Source organism: Mirounga angustirostris, unplaced genomic scaffold (assembly GCF_029215605.1).
Source record: "Mirounga angustirostris isolate CCGP_5_RB_7025 unplaced genomic scaffold, mMirAng1.0.hap1 SCAF_9, whole genome shotgun sequence".
NCBI lineage: Eukaryota > Metazoa > Chordata > Mammalia > Carnivora > Phocidae > Mirounga > Mirounga angustirostris.
Genome location: NW_026991717.1, coordinates 4,470,545 through 4,487,904, shown reverse-complemented (window position 1 = coordinate 4,487,904; position 17,360 = coordinate 4,470,545). Strand labels below are relative to the sequence as shown.

Genomic DNA, 17,360 nt, shown 5'->3' with positions numbered 1-17,360 from the left:
AACCTTTAGTATTTCCTTCCTTTTGCTTGCTTTATTCAGTTTGCTGTTCTTTTTTCAGTGTTTTAAATGGCAGGTTAGGTTGTCGATTTAAGATCTTCTCTTTAAATACAGGCATTTATGGCTATACATTTCCCTCTAAGCACCACTTTTGCTGCATCCCAATAATGTGGCAAAAACTTTTGGTATGTTTTATCTTTATTTTTATTCATCTTGAACTATTTTCTAATTTCCCTTTTGTTTTCTTCTTCAATACATTGGTTATTTAGGAATGTATTTTTAATTTCCACATATTTGTGGCTCCCCAGATTTCTCTGTTACTGATTTCTAACCCACTGTGGTCAGGGAACATATTTTTGTAGTATTTCTATCCTGTTAATTTATGGAGGTTTGTTTTAGCATTTGATTTATCCTGGAGAATGTTCTATATGCCTTGAGAAGCATGTGTATTCTGCTGTTGTTGGGTGGAGTGTTCTCTAGATGTCTGTGAAGTCCAGCTGCTTTACAGTATTATTTGAGTCCCCTATTTCCTTGTTGATCTTCTTAGTTCTGTTATTGAAAGTAGAGTACTGAGGTCTCCAACTGATACTGTTGCATTGTCTCTTTTTCCACTTATATCACTTTTTGCTTTATGTATTTTGGTGCCCTTTTTTTAGGTGCATATACATTTATTTATTTTTTTAAAAGATTCATTTATTTATTTTAGAGAGAGAGAGATGGGGGGAGAGGAGCAGAGGGAGAAGGAGAGAGAGCCTTAAGCAGACTCTTTGCTGAGCATGGAGCCTGACACGGGGCTTGATCTCCTGAGATCACGACCTGAGCTGAAACCAAGAATCAGATGCTCAACCACCTGTGGCACCCAGGCGCCCTGCATATACATTTATAATTGTTATGTATTCTTGATGGATTGGCTCCTTTTATCATTATAAAATGCTCCTCTTTATCTCTAGTAACATTGATACCAACACGTCAAATTGTCCTTCCACTTAGCCCACTGGAGGTTTTTATTTTTTTAAAGAGAGAGAGAGAGCCCGAGAGTTGGGGGAAGGGCAGAGGGAGAGAGAGAGAGAGAATCCCAAGCAGGCTTATGGGGGCTCGACCCCAGGACCCTGAGATCATGATCTGAGCCAGAACCAAAAGTTGAATGCTTGACCAACTGAGTCACCCAGATGCCCCCCACTGCAGGTTTTTAAATTCCAAGGCCATGAAATCTTACAGGGCAATGTAATATTCAGGAATGAGAGGTACAGTTTTACTTTTGTAACAGAGAGGAAGGGACAGTGTGAACATGGAACCTGCATGAAGCCTCAACAGCTGGCCCATTTCAAGAGAGAGAGCTGCTCTAGGAAAGATTAAATATTATGTTAAACATCTGGAACTTAATACTCTTAAAGTTATCCCTGTCATGTATCCCTTGGAAAGTCTTTATATAGAGATGCTGTAGTCTGAAGATCCATGGTGTAAATGCTACCCCTTGAAGGAGCCCAAATGTGAAAAAAGGACTGGGAGGGAATGGGAGCAGGAGGGGATGGCCAGGTGGAAAGAAGGAACAGTGTATTATTTGCTGCACAGTAAATAACTATTTATCATCTTGCATGGTTTGCAAGGGTCAGGAGAGCAGCTAAGGGATGGATAAGAAACATTCTTTGTAAGCTAAGTGGTTTCCAATTCTTAGCTTTCAGCAAAACTGAAGGAGGATCTAATCAAGTGTCAGCTGACATATGACTAAAAATGATTTTTCACGGGGCGCCTGGGTGGCTCAGATGGTTAAGCGTCTGCCTTCGGCTCAGGTCATGATCCCAGGGTCCTGGGATCGAGTCCCGCATCGGGCTCCCTACTCCGCGGGAAGCCTGCTTCTCCCTCTGCCTCTCTCTCTCTGTCTCTCATGAATAAATAAATAAATAAATAAAATCTTTAAAAAAATAAAAAATAATAAATAAATAAATAAAAATGATTTTTCACAAGAGATCACTGTGTAATTTTTGGCATACATTTCAGAGAGTTCAAAGAGTTGAAGGATATTGCTATAATAATTCATAATATATATAATTCATACATGAAAACATGAGTTAGCTTTTTTAAAAAGAAAAGCCCCATCCAGCTTATCAAGAGATGCATTTCCATTTCACTTTTGTTTTGTTTAATAATAATTATTTGTCAAAATTAGTAACATATGTTGTTTTGCTCACATGTGACTACAAATTGTATTGATAAATTAATCCAGAAGAAAGAAGAGGTTACCATTTAGGGTCTTATGGTTCCAGGAAAATAAGAAAAATTTAAATTGCATGCATGTATATGTGTTTTTTTGTAGAGAAGTCTCATAGATGATCAATAAAAGACTTTCTAAGTATAGAAAAACAATACATTAGGACAAAACTCTTCTGAGAAGTTAAATGTAAACTCAAGCTCAAGGAGAAAAAAAGAACAAGGTAAAATTTCTAATGTTATAAAAGAGGTTTTTTTAAGATTTATATATTGGGGTGCCCGGGTGGCTCAGTCGTTAAGCGTCTGCCTTCGGCTCAGGTCATGGTCCCAGGTCCTGGGATCGAGCCCCACATCGGGTTCCCTGCTCTGCAGGAAGCCTGCTTCTCCCTCTCCCACTCCCCCTGCTTGTGTTCCCTCTCTCACTGTCTCTCTCTCTCTGTCAAATAAATAAATAAAATCTTTTTTTTAAAAGATTTTATTTATTTATTTGACAGAGAGAGAGAGAGAATATGAGTGGGAGGGGCAGAGGGAAAGGAAGAGAGAATCCTAAGCAGACTCCATGCTTAGCATGGAGCCCGGATGCAGGGTTCGATCTCACAACCCTGAGATTATGACCTGAGCTGAACCAAGAGTTGGATGCTCAACAAACTGAGCCACCCAGGCACCCCATAAGAATTTTTGTTGCATTTTTTAGCATACTCAATGAAGGGCATCAAACTGGAATAGTATTTAGAAGTCCATTAAATAAACTTAGGAGTTATAAAATAGTTTTATTTGGAAACGTAAACATTTATAGCATGCCAGAAAGTGTATCTTTTGAAACTATTCATACTTTTTAAAATAACAGCTTTATTAAGATATAATTTACACACCATAAGGCTCAGCTTTTGAAGTGTACAATTTAGGGGTACCTGGATGGCTCAGTTGGTTAAGTGTCAGACTCTTGGTTTTGGCTCAGGTCACGATCTCAGGGTCGTGAAATCGAGCCCAGCATGGGGCCTGTGCTGAGCAGGGAGTCTGCTTGAGATTCTCTCCCTCCGTCCCTCTCCCCACTTGTGTGCTCTCTCTTTTCTGTCTCTCTCTCAAATAAATACTTTTTTAAAAGTGTACAATTTAGTATTTTCAATAAACTGAAGAGTTATGGGCTCATCATTGCTATCCAATTCCAGAACACTCAATGCCCCCCAAAAAAACCACATACTCATTGGCAGTCACTCCCCATAACCTGCTCCCCCAGCCCCTGATAACTGGCATCTACTTTTTGTCTCTATTTGCCCATTCTGGACATTTCATATAAATGGATGCATACAACATGTGGTCTTTGGTGTTTAGCTTTTTGCCATTGAGCATAATATTTTCAAGGTTCATCCACGTTGTACAATGTATCCTTTTTACAGCTGAATAATATTCCAGTGTAGGAATATAACATATTTTGTTTATGTTACAGATAACATATCCAGTTGATGGATACCTGGGTTGTTTCCACTTTTTGACTATTATGAAGAATGCTGCTGTGAATGTTCATGTACAAGTTTCTGTGCGGACATACGTCCTCATTTCTCTTGGGTATATTCTGATGAGTGGAATTGCTGCGCCATGTGGTAACTATGTTTAAACTTTTGAGCAACTGCCAAACTCTTTTCCAAAGTGGCTGCACCATTTTGCATTCTCACTGGTTGAATAGGAGGGTTCCAGTTTCTCCATATCCCAGTCAACACTTGTTATTATCCATCTTTTTGATTGGAGCCTCCTAGTAGATGTGAAGTGATACCTCATTGTGGTTTTGATTTGCATCTTCCATATGGATAATGATGTCTGCATCTTTTCATGCACTTATTGGCATTTGTTTATTATCTTTGAAGGAATGTTTATTCAAATCCTTTGTCCATTGTGATGGTTAATTTTATGTGTCACTTTGGCTGGGCCATGGTGTTCAAGTATCTAGTCAAATATTATTTCAGATGTGTCTATGAGGGTGTTATTTGGATGAGATTGACTTTTAAGTTGGTGGACTTTGAATAAATCAGATTGCCCGCCATACTGTGATTGGGTCCAATCTAATCAATTGTAGAGTTTAACAGAACAAAGGTAGCTCTTTCTCAAGCAAGAAGGAATTCTACCAGCAGATGGCCTTCATACTTGAGCTGCAATGCTGGCTCTTGCCTGGGTCTCCAGACAGCCAGCCCACCCTGCAGATTTTGCACTTGTCAGCATCCATAACTGCATGAGCCCATTCCTTAAAATAAATGTCTCTCTCACATTCTTTATACACATACATGTACCACCCCCCAAGTGGATTCAGTTTCTCTGGAGAACCTTAATACACCCGTTTTCAAATTGGGTTATCCATCTATTTATTGTTGAGTTTTTTTTATTTACTTGAGAGAGAGCAAGAGCGAGCATGACGGGGCAGGGGGAAGGGGCAGATGGAGAGGGAGAAGCAGGCTCCATGCTGAGTGGGGAGCCTGACACAGGGCTTGATCCCAGGACCCTGGGATCATGATCCCAGCCAAAGGCAGGTATTTAACTGACTGAGCCACCCAGGCACCCCTATTTATTGTTGAATTATAAGAGTTCTTTACATATTCTGGATACAAGTCCTTTATCAGATGTATGATTTGCAAATATTTTTTCCCACTCTGTAAATTATCTTTTCACTTTCTTGAAGGTGTCCTTTGAAACACAAAAGTTTTTAATTTGGATATAGTCCGATTTATCTATGTTTTCCTTTTAGCTTGTATTTTTGGTATCATGTCTGAGAAACCATCACCTAATACAAGGTTATTTGAACTTTTGATAAAAATTTTCAGATAACGTAAATGTTCTAAGGGAGGTCAGGAGCAAAAAAAAAAAAAAAAAAAAAAAAATTGAAGACCACTAATCCACACACAAAAAAGAATGACGTCTTTTTTGTTTTAAAGATTTATTTATTATAGAGACAGCATGCACGATCAAGGGGAGGGGCAGAGGGAGAAGGAGAGAGAGAGAATCTCAAGGAGACTCCCCACTGAGTGCAGAGCCCGACTCAGAGCTTGCTCCCAGAACCCCGAGATCATGACCTGAGTGAAATCAAGAGTCAGACATCCAACTGAATGAGCCACCTAGGCACCCCTTAGAATGACCTTTTTGGTTTAGAGAACCAGTTTTGTTTTGTTTTTTTCATTAAGGCACAAGCAGGTACAGTTGATGTCCAAATACGGGCTGAAATTTCTATCCACTGAACTGTTCTACCATTCTAATTAACCTGTACAAGCACTTCATCAACAACTCACTCCTACATAAAACCAGGAATTCTGTGAGCTGCTTAGCTTACTCACTAACTTATTTTGAAAACCACTTTATTGAAATATAATTTACATACCATAAAAATCACCTGTTTTAAGCACATGATTCAATGGTTTTTAGTAAATTTCTCAAGTTGTGTAACCATCCCCACAATCCAGTTCCTAATGCCCCCTTTAACAATAAATTGTGGTAAACCTAATGCCTTTAAAAAAAAAAACTACTACTGGGGCGCCTGGGTGGCTCAGACATTAAGCGTCTGCCTTCGGCTCAGGTCATGATCCCAGGGTCCTGGGATCGAGCCCCACATCAGGCTCCCTGCTCGGCAGGAAGCCTGCTTCTCCCTCTGCCCCTGCTTGTGTTCCTTCTCTAACTGTGTCTCTCTCTGTCAATTAAATAAAATCTTAAAAAAAAAAAACAAAAAACTACCATTACTGGGGCGCCTGGGTGGCTCATTCAGTTAAAGCATCTGCCCTCGGCTCAGGTCATGATCCTGGGGTCCTGGGATGGAGCCCCATGTCACCAGGCTCTCTGCTCAGCGGGGAGTCTGCTTGTCCTTCTCCCTCTGCCCCTCCCCCTGCTTGTGCTCTCTCTCTCTCAAATAAATAAAATCTTTAAAAAAATAAAAATAAGAAAACTACTATTACTAAACTACTCCAACATGGTATATATGCAATATATTTTGGAGGAAAATAACAAAATTAAAAAAAAAAAAAACCTTAAAGATACAGGTTAGCACTCCCCCCACCATCATGACATTTATTAGGATCCAAACAGCCCCCCTTAATTTCCACGGTGGGATCAGAGCCAGCGGGAAGCTGTTTGTCTAATGCCTTGCTCTGCAGGTGCACCCAGGAGTCAGGTTCAGTGGCCTCCCCAACCTGCAGTGCTGGTCTTTCTGCAGTGAGGGACTCTGTGACCTCTGCTGACAGACTGTCCTTTTAATTACCACCACAAAGCTATAGGAAAAATGCCATTCATTTTTCTTTCCATTTTCTCTGGTTTTGATTGCCTTTTTAAAAATACAGTGTTTTCTGCTGGCCTCATTGTGAAATCCATGGACAGTGGCCCATGCTCCGCTGGCTGTTCGGTGACATTCGATCCTGTTGACCCCGCTTAGCCTGCCATCTCCTCTTGGGACGGCCGAACTCTTTCTGAGTCTGCCTGCTGGGCTGCTCCTCATGCCGGCCTTCCCCAGGCTTCCATCCCTGTTCCTCTCCTCCCTCTCCACCTGCCCCAGGTGACCTCGTCCACTCTCGCGCCTCCACGTCCCCCTCTCTGCCAGGAGCTCCAAATTCTTGTCTCTGGCTCTGACCTCTGCTTCAAGCAGAGGCAGAAGTTTAGAGAAGCCGTAGCCTTCCTGAACATTCCCATTCTCCCCAAATTCGACACTGCCAGATGGAGCTCACTGCCTCTCACTTTCTCCACTTTGATGTGTGATGTGACAACACGCATCCTGTCTCCCAAGCCACAAGCCTGCGATCACCCCCACAGGCCACACTGGCAGATGCTTGAAGTCCCAGGGACTTGGCACCCTTCTGGAGAACCCACTCTTTAGCCTCTCTATGCTCTGCCTTTAATGCCTGTGATGTCCTGAACTAACTGTCTGGCTCCTGATCCCCTTCCTGCATATTCCTGCTATAGGCCTTCAGTTTCATCTCTGTTCCTCTGCTCTGTCTGCAGAGACCAAGGATCACTCAGCTTTTCTACCCATTCTCTCAGCGAAAAGAACTTGGCCCGTGTTCCAGGCTGGTCAGAGAGGACCCTTTGCCCTCGTGGCCCAGACCTCCCTGCTCACTCCGGGAGACAGCTGCCAGGCTCCTCTTGCTGTCTTCCCCATGCCCCCCCTGCCCCCAGTTCTGTCCTGTGAGCACGGAGAAAGGCTAAGGGGGGGTGATGAGGAGCACAGAGGACTGACCCAGTCCCCCATCTGGACTTAACTCCACACACTGGGTGTGGAGCCTACCTAAAAACAAAGAAGACTCACAGAAGATTCTGGATCCCAGGGATAGACACCTGCTCTGCCCTTAACCTGGGGAAGCCCCCGGCCATCTTTCTTCATCTGGGCTCTGTCCCAAATGTCACTCTTCCAACTTAATCAGGGCAATAACCCTCCTTGGAGGTCCCTCACACATCCCCCATGGGCTCACCTCAGCTTGTGCTGACAGCAAGACAAAACACAGCAGCCGAGTGGCCTTCTTTGAGCGTGGGGGAACAGTGGGGATGGACCACACAGGTTCTGCCCTGGTGAGCCCCTGGGAATCTTGCCTCTACCCTTTCCTACTCTGAAGTTCCGTATAGGATGCTCTTGTTTCACTTCCTCCATCAGCATCAGCCAGAGAGGCAGACTTCCAGCAACCATGAGTGACAAAGACAATGCTCTCTCACCACATACATGCATGCAACTGGTTTCTGGGGTCTGGATCCACATAAGGAAACTTTACTCCCCAGACTCCAAGACCGGGCACATTACATTAGGGTTCAGGAAAGCTTCAGTCCTGTTCTCGAATGCTCTGTAACTCTTACACAGAAGACAGTGGTGAGCATCAGTAATGTGTGCTGAGGTTGAGGACCATGACAACACAGGACTGGGGCATGAGGTATTAGCTCCAGTGTCCTGGACCACCAACACGTCCGCGGGGACCTGGTCTACCCCCTGGGTAGGGGGAGGGGATGAATGAAGGTTGCCCCCAGAGGAAGCATCACAAAGCAAGAGGCTCTGGGGCCAGTGCTTTGCCTCCCTAGCATCTGTGACTTATGAGGATCCCAGAGCCTGGATGTTCTTTGGGGTTACTCGTAAGAACCCTGCCCACCTTAGACTCTGGCTGGGGCAGTCCTGGCATCTCCGCCCAACATAGCTTGTTTTAGGGATGGGAAAGTGTAGCTTCAGGTGAAGTAGGACACAGCTCCCTATGATAGGTGTGCATCCCCGCAAAACTAGCATTGAGATGGACAAAGAACCACACACTCGTGCCAGACCCAAAGACACTCCTGAGTAGCACGTGCATCACTCCTACTTTAGTTCATGTCTCTCTTCCATGGTTCCCAAGGCCAAAGGGGCCATCCAGCTGTGGAAATGCCACTTTGCCTTCTCCCCTGTCCTGATCCATCCTATGACTCCACATCCCTTACTGGTCAACAAAACATTCAGAGCCTTCTGTCCTAAGGGGCTCTGAATACTGCCTTTGCTCTCCTGCAAGTCTGGCCCCGTAGCTAATCAGAATTACCCTGTTGTGGGAAAGGACAGTCTCTTCAGTAAATAGTGCTGGGAAAACTGGATAATCACAAGCAAAAAAATAAAATTGGACCCCTATTTTATACCACTTACCAAAATTAACTCAAAATATAGATTAAAGGCTTAAATGTAAGATGTGAAACCAAAACCTAGAAGAAAACAAGGGAAAAAGGTCCTCAACATCAGTCTTGGAAACAATTTTTTGGATGTGTCACCAAAAGCACGAGCAACAAGAGCAAGAATAAACAAGCAGGATGGTATCAAACTAAAAATAACTTCCACCACAAAAGAAACAATCAACAAAATGAGAAGGCAACCTATGGAATAGGAGAAAATAGTTGCAAACTATTTACATGATAGTTGATATCCAAAATATGTAAGGAACTCATACAACTCAATAGCAACCCCCCCCAATAATCTGATTAAAAATGGACAGAAGACCTAAGTAAACATTTTTCTGAAGAAGACATCCAGATGACCAATAGACATATGAAAAAATGGTCAACATCACTCATCATCATCAATCATCAAATCAAAACCACAGTGAGGGGACGCCTGGGTCACTCAGCTGATTAAGTACCAACTCTTGATCTCAGCTCAGGTTTTGATCTCAGGGTCATGAATTCAAGCCCTGTGTTGGGCTCCACGGTGGGTGTGGAGCCTACGTAAAAACAAAACAAACAACAACAGCAACAAAAAACCCCAAACCCACAATGAGATAGCACCTTGCACCTGTTAGCATGGTGGTCCCAGAAAGACAAGAGATAACAAGTGTTGGCAAGGATGTGGGAAAAGGGAACTCTTGTTCACTGTTGGTAGGAATATAGATTGGTACAGCCATATCTTATGGGAGATAGTATGGAAGTTCTTCAAAAAACTGAGAACAGAACTACCATATGCTCTAGCAATCCCCCTTCTGGGTATACATCCAAAGGAAATGAAATCAGGATCTCAAAGAGAGATCTCTACTCCTATGTTCATTGCAGCATTATTCACAGTAGCCAAGACATAGAAACGACTGAAGTGCCCATCAACAAATGAATGGATAAAGAAGATAAACAATGGAATATTAATATTATTCAGCCCTAATAAGAAGGAAATCCTGCCATTTCCAACAACCTGGGTGGACTCTGAGGGCACTGTGCTAAGCGAGATGAGTCAGCAGAGAAAGACCGAGACTGTGTGATCTCACTCGGGGACGTGGAAGCCAAACAAGCTGAACTCATAGAAACAGAGGCTGGAACGGTGGTTGCAGGGCCGGTGAGTTGGGGACAGACACGGGGAGACGCCGGGCAAAGGGTACAAACTTCCAGTTGTAAGATGAGTAAGTTGACAGCGTGGTGACTGCGGTGAACAAGACCGCACTGTACCCTAAATGTCCTCACCACACGCCAGAAAAAGGCAATTCTGTGAGGTGAGGGACCCTGCGGCGAACAACCCCGTTGTGCCCACCATCTCACGGTGCAGCCGTGTATCACGTCGTCACGGGGTAGACCTTACGCCTGCCCGGTGTCCGGCGTCAGTTACATCCCCGAAAAGCCGCAGAAACATGGGAAATGTCTGTTGCTCTGGCAGGACACCGAGGCCTGGGGGCGCCTGATACGCAGCCTCGCTAAAGCAGAAACTGAGCAAGTGAAGGCGCAGCCCAGCCCCCGGCAGGGGACGCGCTTGAAGGCGGGACGGCTTGGCTGGAGGCAGCGTGGTGCAAAGAAGAGCGTGGCTTCGGGGGTCAATGCCGTTCTCACTATGTGACCTTGACCACGTGTCTTAGCGGCTCCGAGCCCGCGTCTTCATCTGTAAGGGGAGGGCATCTGTTGCGAGGATTAAATAAGCTAACACTGCTACAGCGCTCGGGGCCACACCTGAGTGTCACCTTGCAGGCAGAGATTTCTTAAAACCATCTTGTTTCTACAGTCTGCTGGCCGTGGGCCCCACAAGCCCCTTGTGAGCATCCCTGTCCAGAGTACAGCACAGATTCATGCTGCTCTGCTCTGGCAGAAGTGATAAGTCCAAACGTCCTGCATTCCGAGGGCTCCATTATTGGCAAGTCTCAATTGACTCCCCTGGGCATCGGGTACCCCTCATGCCCTAGTGCCACCTCCCCAAACAGCCTCAGCCCCAGTGGACACCACTGTTCTTTCTGACCAAGCCCAGTGCTCTCTCCCATGCCAAGTCTCACCCTCAAGAGGGCCACTGCATTCTTAACATTCATTAATAACAGCATGGCACCCACTCCCTTCAGCACCCAAACCAGAGACCGGGAGCTCACCCTTGACATCACCCAGGTGACTGATGCCCAATTAAGGCTGATTCTAGTTCTATCAGTTCAATCTCCAGATAACACCCCCACCCCACCCTTCACCCCTTCCGAGGCCACTGCCCTCTGGATTCAGAAAGCTCTATGTTTACATTCTTTTTTTTTTTTTAAATATTTTATTTATTTATTTGACAGAGAGACAGCGAGAAGGAACACAAGCAGGGGGAGTGGGAGAGGGAGAAGCAGGCTTTCCACTGAGCAGGGAGCCTGATGTGGGGCTCAATCCCAGGACCCTGGGATCATGACCTGAGCCGAAGGCAGACGCTTAACGACTGAGCCACCCAGGCGCCCCTCTATGTTTGCATTCTGTTTCGGTTACTTCTTAGTGGTGTAGCCTTGGGAAAATCACCTCTCTGGGCCTTACTCTCATGAGCCCACGAGATGGGCTTGTTGCTAGTTCCTGCCTCATGAAGTTAGCATTTAGATGAAATAACATAATGTATGTAAAATTTTTTTGGATGAAGTAATACAATGTTGTGTAAAATGCTTAGCATAGCACGCGGCTCAAAGTCAGTCTCGGTCCATGTCAGTTGCTGTCACGAACGTGGGGGTGGCTGCTAGCATCATTATCTGGACCTTGGCCTCTCCGACCGGGGCACTCATGAAGGGTGAGGACCAGGGCCAGAAAGTGAAGACTCACAGCGGCCATCATGGGGTGGAGCCACCTGCGGCCACTGCGGGATCATTCTGTCCCCTGAAAACAACTGAAGATGGGAGGAGGCACCAGAGCAGAACAGCCTCACATCCAGGCACGGACATCGGCTGTGAGGTCGCTGGTCCTCACGGCAAGGGCTTCCAGGGGCCCAGGCAGAGGTGTGGAACTCTGTGGATGGAAGGGCCCTTGGACAGCATCTCATTCAACTTCCTGATTTTAGGATGGCAAAGCGGAGTTTCTGTGAGGAGACAGGACTTGCCACGCCCAATTTCACTTAACGAGGGGCGATCTGGGGCTCCTCTGTGTCCAGCCCAGTGCTGCACGCTGGACATACAGCCCAGCAGGTGAAGAGTTGGATCCAGACCCAGTTTTCCACGAAACCGTATCACCTACAGACCCCGAAGCAGCCTGCTAAAAACAACACACTTCTGTGTGCTACCATAAGGGAGAAAACCAGAATGCTGTATTACCAATAAATCATGCTGGCCAATTCTTTCAACTGCAAGCTGGAGAGGGAAACACCAAATTGAACTGTTACACAATCAAGAAGACTGGAAAACATTAAGAACAAATCTAACGAGCACAAATTCTTCCCTGCCTGCGTTTCGCCTTTGGACAGACAAACAAACTGGGCTGGGCTCTCGGCACCGAGGTGGGAGGTTTGCAACCCACCCACACAGCTCCCATGCACTTTCCTCCTCAGTGCCCAGACTCCTTCAGTGTCTTACCAACATGTTCAAAACTGGGGGAGAAAAGAACATTAACAGTAACCTGTCATTTTATAAGTGATGAAACTGAACCTTAGAGAAATAAGTAGGTCACAGCCTATAAAGAATACAGTAGCTAGGGGCACCTGGGTGGCTCAGTCGGTTAAGCAGCTGCCTTCTGCTCAGGTCGTGATCCCAGGGTCCTGGGATCGAGCCCCATGTCGGGCTCCCTGCTCAGTCGGGAGCCTGCTTCTCCCTCTCCCTCTGCCTGCCGCTCTGCCTACTTGTGCTTTCTCTCTCTGTCTCTCTGTCAAATAAATAAGTAAAATCTTAAAAAAAAAAAAAAAAAAGAATACAGTAGCTAGATAACTTCTACTCTAGGCCATAGGGCTATAGAAAAAAAAAAAGACTTTTGCTTAAGTGTTATATGGGAAGTATGTCCCAGTGCATTAGTTAGAAAAGTCTCCCACAAAAATGATTTTTAGCCTTCTATGGGGCATGAGTGCCTCTGGGAATCTACTGAAAGCTGTGAATTCTCTAGCCCATAAGCGCACAAACATAGTTTTGCCTGTAATTTCAGAAGCTCACCCGTGTAGCCTTTCGCAATTCCTGAGCCGCAGCTAAAGAAACTTGCTTTACAGTGTTGGTTGTATAGTGACGCAAAGTAGCTCAAATCACCTTTACAAAGTCCAAAACTGAAAGCTTTCTGTGGGAGGAGGGGTTTGAGTAACAGGTGAAAAATGCTTGTAATCCTGTTTTTCCATATTTCAATCAAAACATGAAATTATGATTTGTCGGGACACACGTGCAGATTAAAATAAAATGTATTTATCAGCCCGCCACTGCAGCCAGAGGATAACACTACATAGGGTTCCAAACAGTTCTAGCAATTGGGCCCCTGCACTAAAAATAGTCTAAGGGCACATTGCAAGAAATCGCCAGCCAGTCTCTTTCGATCCGCGAGAGGCTTTCGCACTCTGTACCAACACCGCATTCAGTCAAGGCGAGTCCACGCTACGGGACGGCACAGAAAGCATCCCCACTGTTGATTGCCATTTACACGTCTGCAATTTAAGATGATATCTCTTTCCCTAAAGGAACAATATTGCATTAACATTGTGGCATTAAGTAACTGAGTTTCTAGTAATACTCTTTGCATTAGAAGAATAGGATTACCCAAAAACTTGCCTGCTGATTTAAGGGTCCGCAGGTTCTTCTTTTACCTCCGAGGCCTCTGGAGAAGGGCTAGGAAACAGAGGATTTCCCTCCCACCTACCTGTGAGAGCCCCAAAGGCTACCCCTGCCTGCCTTACAGCAGGGGCTCTGCCCCTGGGGCGCGGAAGGTGATGGTAACATGAGCCGGCTCCCGCTGCAAATAGCAACAGGCTTGCCATGTGTGAAAGCCCAAATATAGACCTGCCTAGGCTGTCTTGCACTTCTTACCGCTCAAGTGTCACCAGGAGGGGTCACATGCTGTCCCCGGAGTTTCTTCATTTACTAGGACTTGAGGCCTGTAGCTCCACGGTGCTGCTCGGAGGGCCAGTTATGTGCAGAGGGCTGGAGGCCATGCAGCCCATGCAGGAGGGAGGGTGTCTGAGAGTCCCCGAGCTGGGCAGCTTCCACCTGCGCCCATGGTCTTTTCTCAAATTGTTTTGAACAAGCACAGCTCTGAAGGTAATCAAATGCAACTTCATTTTTTTTTCTTCCACCATTCCTTTCACATGTACTCACTGTGGGAATCATTCCCCTCTCTGGATAAAAAAACAACCCAAACCAGCAGACCCATGACTCTCTGCTTCCTCTTAGGTGACATTCAGTCCTAGGGTCATTTGAAGGCGTAGTCTCCATTCAGTAACTGAAGGTACCGTCCAGAATATTAACGCAAAAGTCAAACTTAGCTCAGCCAGTATCAAAATCTTCTCCCCTACCCAGCCTGGGCCTCTTTAGCTGGAAGTCTGCCCTGGGAAAGGAGGAATGAGGTCGGTCTCTTCTCCCCACACCTCCTTGAGCTGCTGGTGGAATGCCAGGGCAGGAGTGCCAAGGTGATAAGACAGCTCCTAATGGAGGTGATGCCACAGTGGGCGCTAGCTTCAGGCTCTCTGGGCTGGCAGGTGCTTAGAGCTCTCTCTCGTGCACCCTCCTTCCCTCTTCATCTCCCTCCTTCTCTCCTGGGGAGTTTTTGTACATCTCTGGAGTTTCCCATTATGGAGACCTTTCCCTTGAGTTCCCACAACAAGGCTGAGAACCCCACTCTTCCAGGGGGTCCCTCGCATTCCCCTTATAGGCCCTGGTGGACCACCTTCACGATCACTCAAATGAGGTCTCCCTACCCATGCCGTTGGCTCTCTTAGGCAGGATCTGACGATTCCTTGGTGACTCTGCCATTCTGCTGGCTCAGGAGGCAGACCCATTCTTGGTCCCTGCGAACTCTGGGAGGCAGTTAGACCCAATGCAGCCACTTCCCCTGGCTCTGCCATCAAAGCGGCCAATCCGCTCACCTCAGGCCACCATTGGCCCATCTGCAGGAGATACAGCAAGCTCTCTGAAGGGTCCCTTTGAAGATCCCTCACTGGGCTTGGGGATAGAGGACAGGACTTCCAACTGTCCCCGTAGCCCACCAAGTGTTCTCCAGAGAAACTGCTCCACCAGTTTCCCTCCTGAGAGCATGAATTGGGTTCTGGACCGTTCCATTGAAAAGTTTGCTTATGGTGATTTGATCTCAGAATTTACATCTATTGCTTTTTAAATCTCAATCAAAATGTCATTTGAAAAATATCATTGCTGCCAGGTATCTATAAAATAAAAATATTAGAAGCACAATAAAATATCAAAAGCAAAAAAATTGTAAGAAAAAATTTATGCAAAGAGGTATGTACAAGAATGTTCACCACAGCATTATGTATGTTTGCAGAAAATAGAGATTAATCTATGTCTATCAATATAGAATTTGTTAAATCACAATACAGTCAACTCAATATTGGGAAATATTACAATAATCATGTAGATGTCTATCTTTTATGTGGAAAAGACCAACAATATATCTGTAAGTAGAAAAAGAGTGTAAGGGGCATCTGGGTGGCTCAGTCGTTAAGCGTCTGCCTTCGGCTCAAGTCATGATCCCAGGGTCCTGGGATTGAGCCCCACATCGAGGTCCCTGCTCCGTGGGAAGCCTGCTTCTCCCTCTCCCACTCCCCCGGCTTGTGTTCCCTCTCTCGCTATGTGTCTCTCTGTCAAATAAATAAATAAAATCTTAAAAAAAAGAGTGTAAAATATCATTACAGCATAATCATATATATATTAGAAGATAAATACATAATATAGATATATAAACATACTGTATATAACATAATATATAATATAAATATATAATATATAGTATAATATATAATACAAATATATAATAACATATGATATTGTATATAATGGTACACATAAAATGAGAGCAGGGTTTAACTCTTTTGAGTTATTTTACTTTTTTCTTTACATCTTTTTTTTTTTTTTAAAGATTTTATTTATTTTTTAGAGAGCGAGCGAGAGAGAAACAGCATGAGAGGGGAGAGGGTCAGAGGGAGAAGCAGGCTCCCCGCTGAGCCGGGAGCCCGATGTGGGACTCGATCCCAGGACCCTGGGATCATGACCTGAGCCGAAGGCAGACGCCCAACCATCTGAGCCACCCAGGCGCCCTTTCTTTACATCTTTGATGGTACCTATTTTAATAACAATTATATATGCACCTTTATTAATTTTTAAAAATATTTTTATCGAAAAATAATATATGGTATTTGGCTTAGAAAAAGGCCAATATTACCAAAGAACCATAAAGTGAATATAAAGCAGGCATGTATGCTGGTAACAACAATTATTAGGTTTGGTGGGTCCTTGCCCTTATTTTCTTCTAAGAATGTACAAACATCCTTCCCTCACACAAAAATAGAAATTACTTTTATAATTAGAAATCCTGCTAGTGTCATTTTTTAAAAAAAGATTTTATTTATTTATTTGTCAGAGAGAGAGAGTGCATGAGCACAAGCAGGGGAGGGGCTGAGGGAGAAGAGGCTCCAGCTGAGCAAGGAACCCAATGCAGGACTGGATCCCAGGACCTTGAGATCATGACCTGAGCCGAAGGCAGACCCTTCACCAACTGAGCCCCCCAGGCGCCCCTGCTGATGTCATTTTGATAAAGCAAATAAGTTAGAAAGACTACTAAAAAGAATAAAATAATATAAAACAAATACAGTAAAAAGACATGCTGTAAAAAATATACAAAAAAGATATTAAAACAGACTCGACGAATTATCAGCAAATCACATTAGCTAAGATAACATATTTAAAAATGGTTCGAGGAAAAATAAATCCCTTCAACTGACAGGTTCCCTCTCCAAGAGGACTGCCAAGAGCAGCAGTTCTGAGTCCAAGGCCCCATAGCCCCACACTGGCATTAGACGGGGTGGGGGGAGCTGAGACAAGCAACTTTAGATCTTAAAGCTACATTCCACAGAGGTTTCTAGATACCCTGGGAATTCATCTTCAGTGGAGACTGATGCCCTAACCACTGCAGCAGGCTGGCCCTGCTTTCTTGTTGTTTTCCTTTGGGCATGACAGCAACCGCAAATCTCATTTCCGGCGTCCCCAGCTCCAAACCTTCAAAAGCTTTCACCGGTTCCTGAATCTAACCCTCAGGAGCCCAGTCGCGGAGAAGGGCTCCTCCTCCGGGCTTTCGGGGCACCTCCCCCCACCTCCCTTCCCTGGAACCCCACCCCCACCCCCCAGTGCACTCACAGGACGGAAGCTGGCCTGCACTGTGTTTCCGGGTGCGCACGGTGCCTTTCCCGGACACAGACCAGGGCTGCCTTAGTCCCTCCAAGTCACATCCCATCCCCACGTGCAAATTAGATTGCCCCATCTCCTTCAACAGGTCTTGGGGAGCCATGTGGTCTTCTTAGTCCGAGTGTGTATGTT

At 45.2% G+C, this 17,360-nt stretch overlaps 1 protein-coding gene and 1 long non-coding RNA gene across 2 annotated transcripts in view; both read right to left on the bottom strand.

The window, feature by feature from the left end:
* Nucleotides 1–13,067, bottom strand: part of FSD2 (fibronectin type III and SPRY domain containing 2) — a gene marked incomplete at its 5' end in the record, with an annotated part of 39,479 nt that extends 26,412 nt beyond the window's left edge. Inside the window, one exon of the mRNA XM_045901686.2 lies at nucleotides 12,990–13,067. Coding sequence (XP_045757642.2) covers nucleotides 12,990–13,067 — 78 coding nt within the window. The remainder of the gene's footprint in view (nucleotides 1–12,989) is intronic.
* Nucleotides 13,068–13,209: 142 nt separating this feature from the next.
* Nucleotides 13,210–17,119, bottom strand: LOC123860847 (uncharacterized). The gene is made up of 2 exons (XR_010404808.1): nucleotides 13,590–17,119; nucleotides 13,210–13,492 (listed from the first exon to the last, which is right to left on the bottom strand). It is a non-coding gene; the product is annotated as an uncharacterized LOC123860847 (long non-coding RNA).
* Nucleotides 17,120–17,360: the final 241 nt, after the last annotated feature.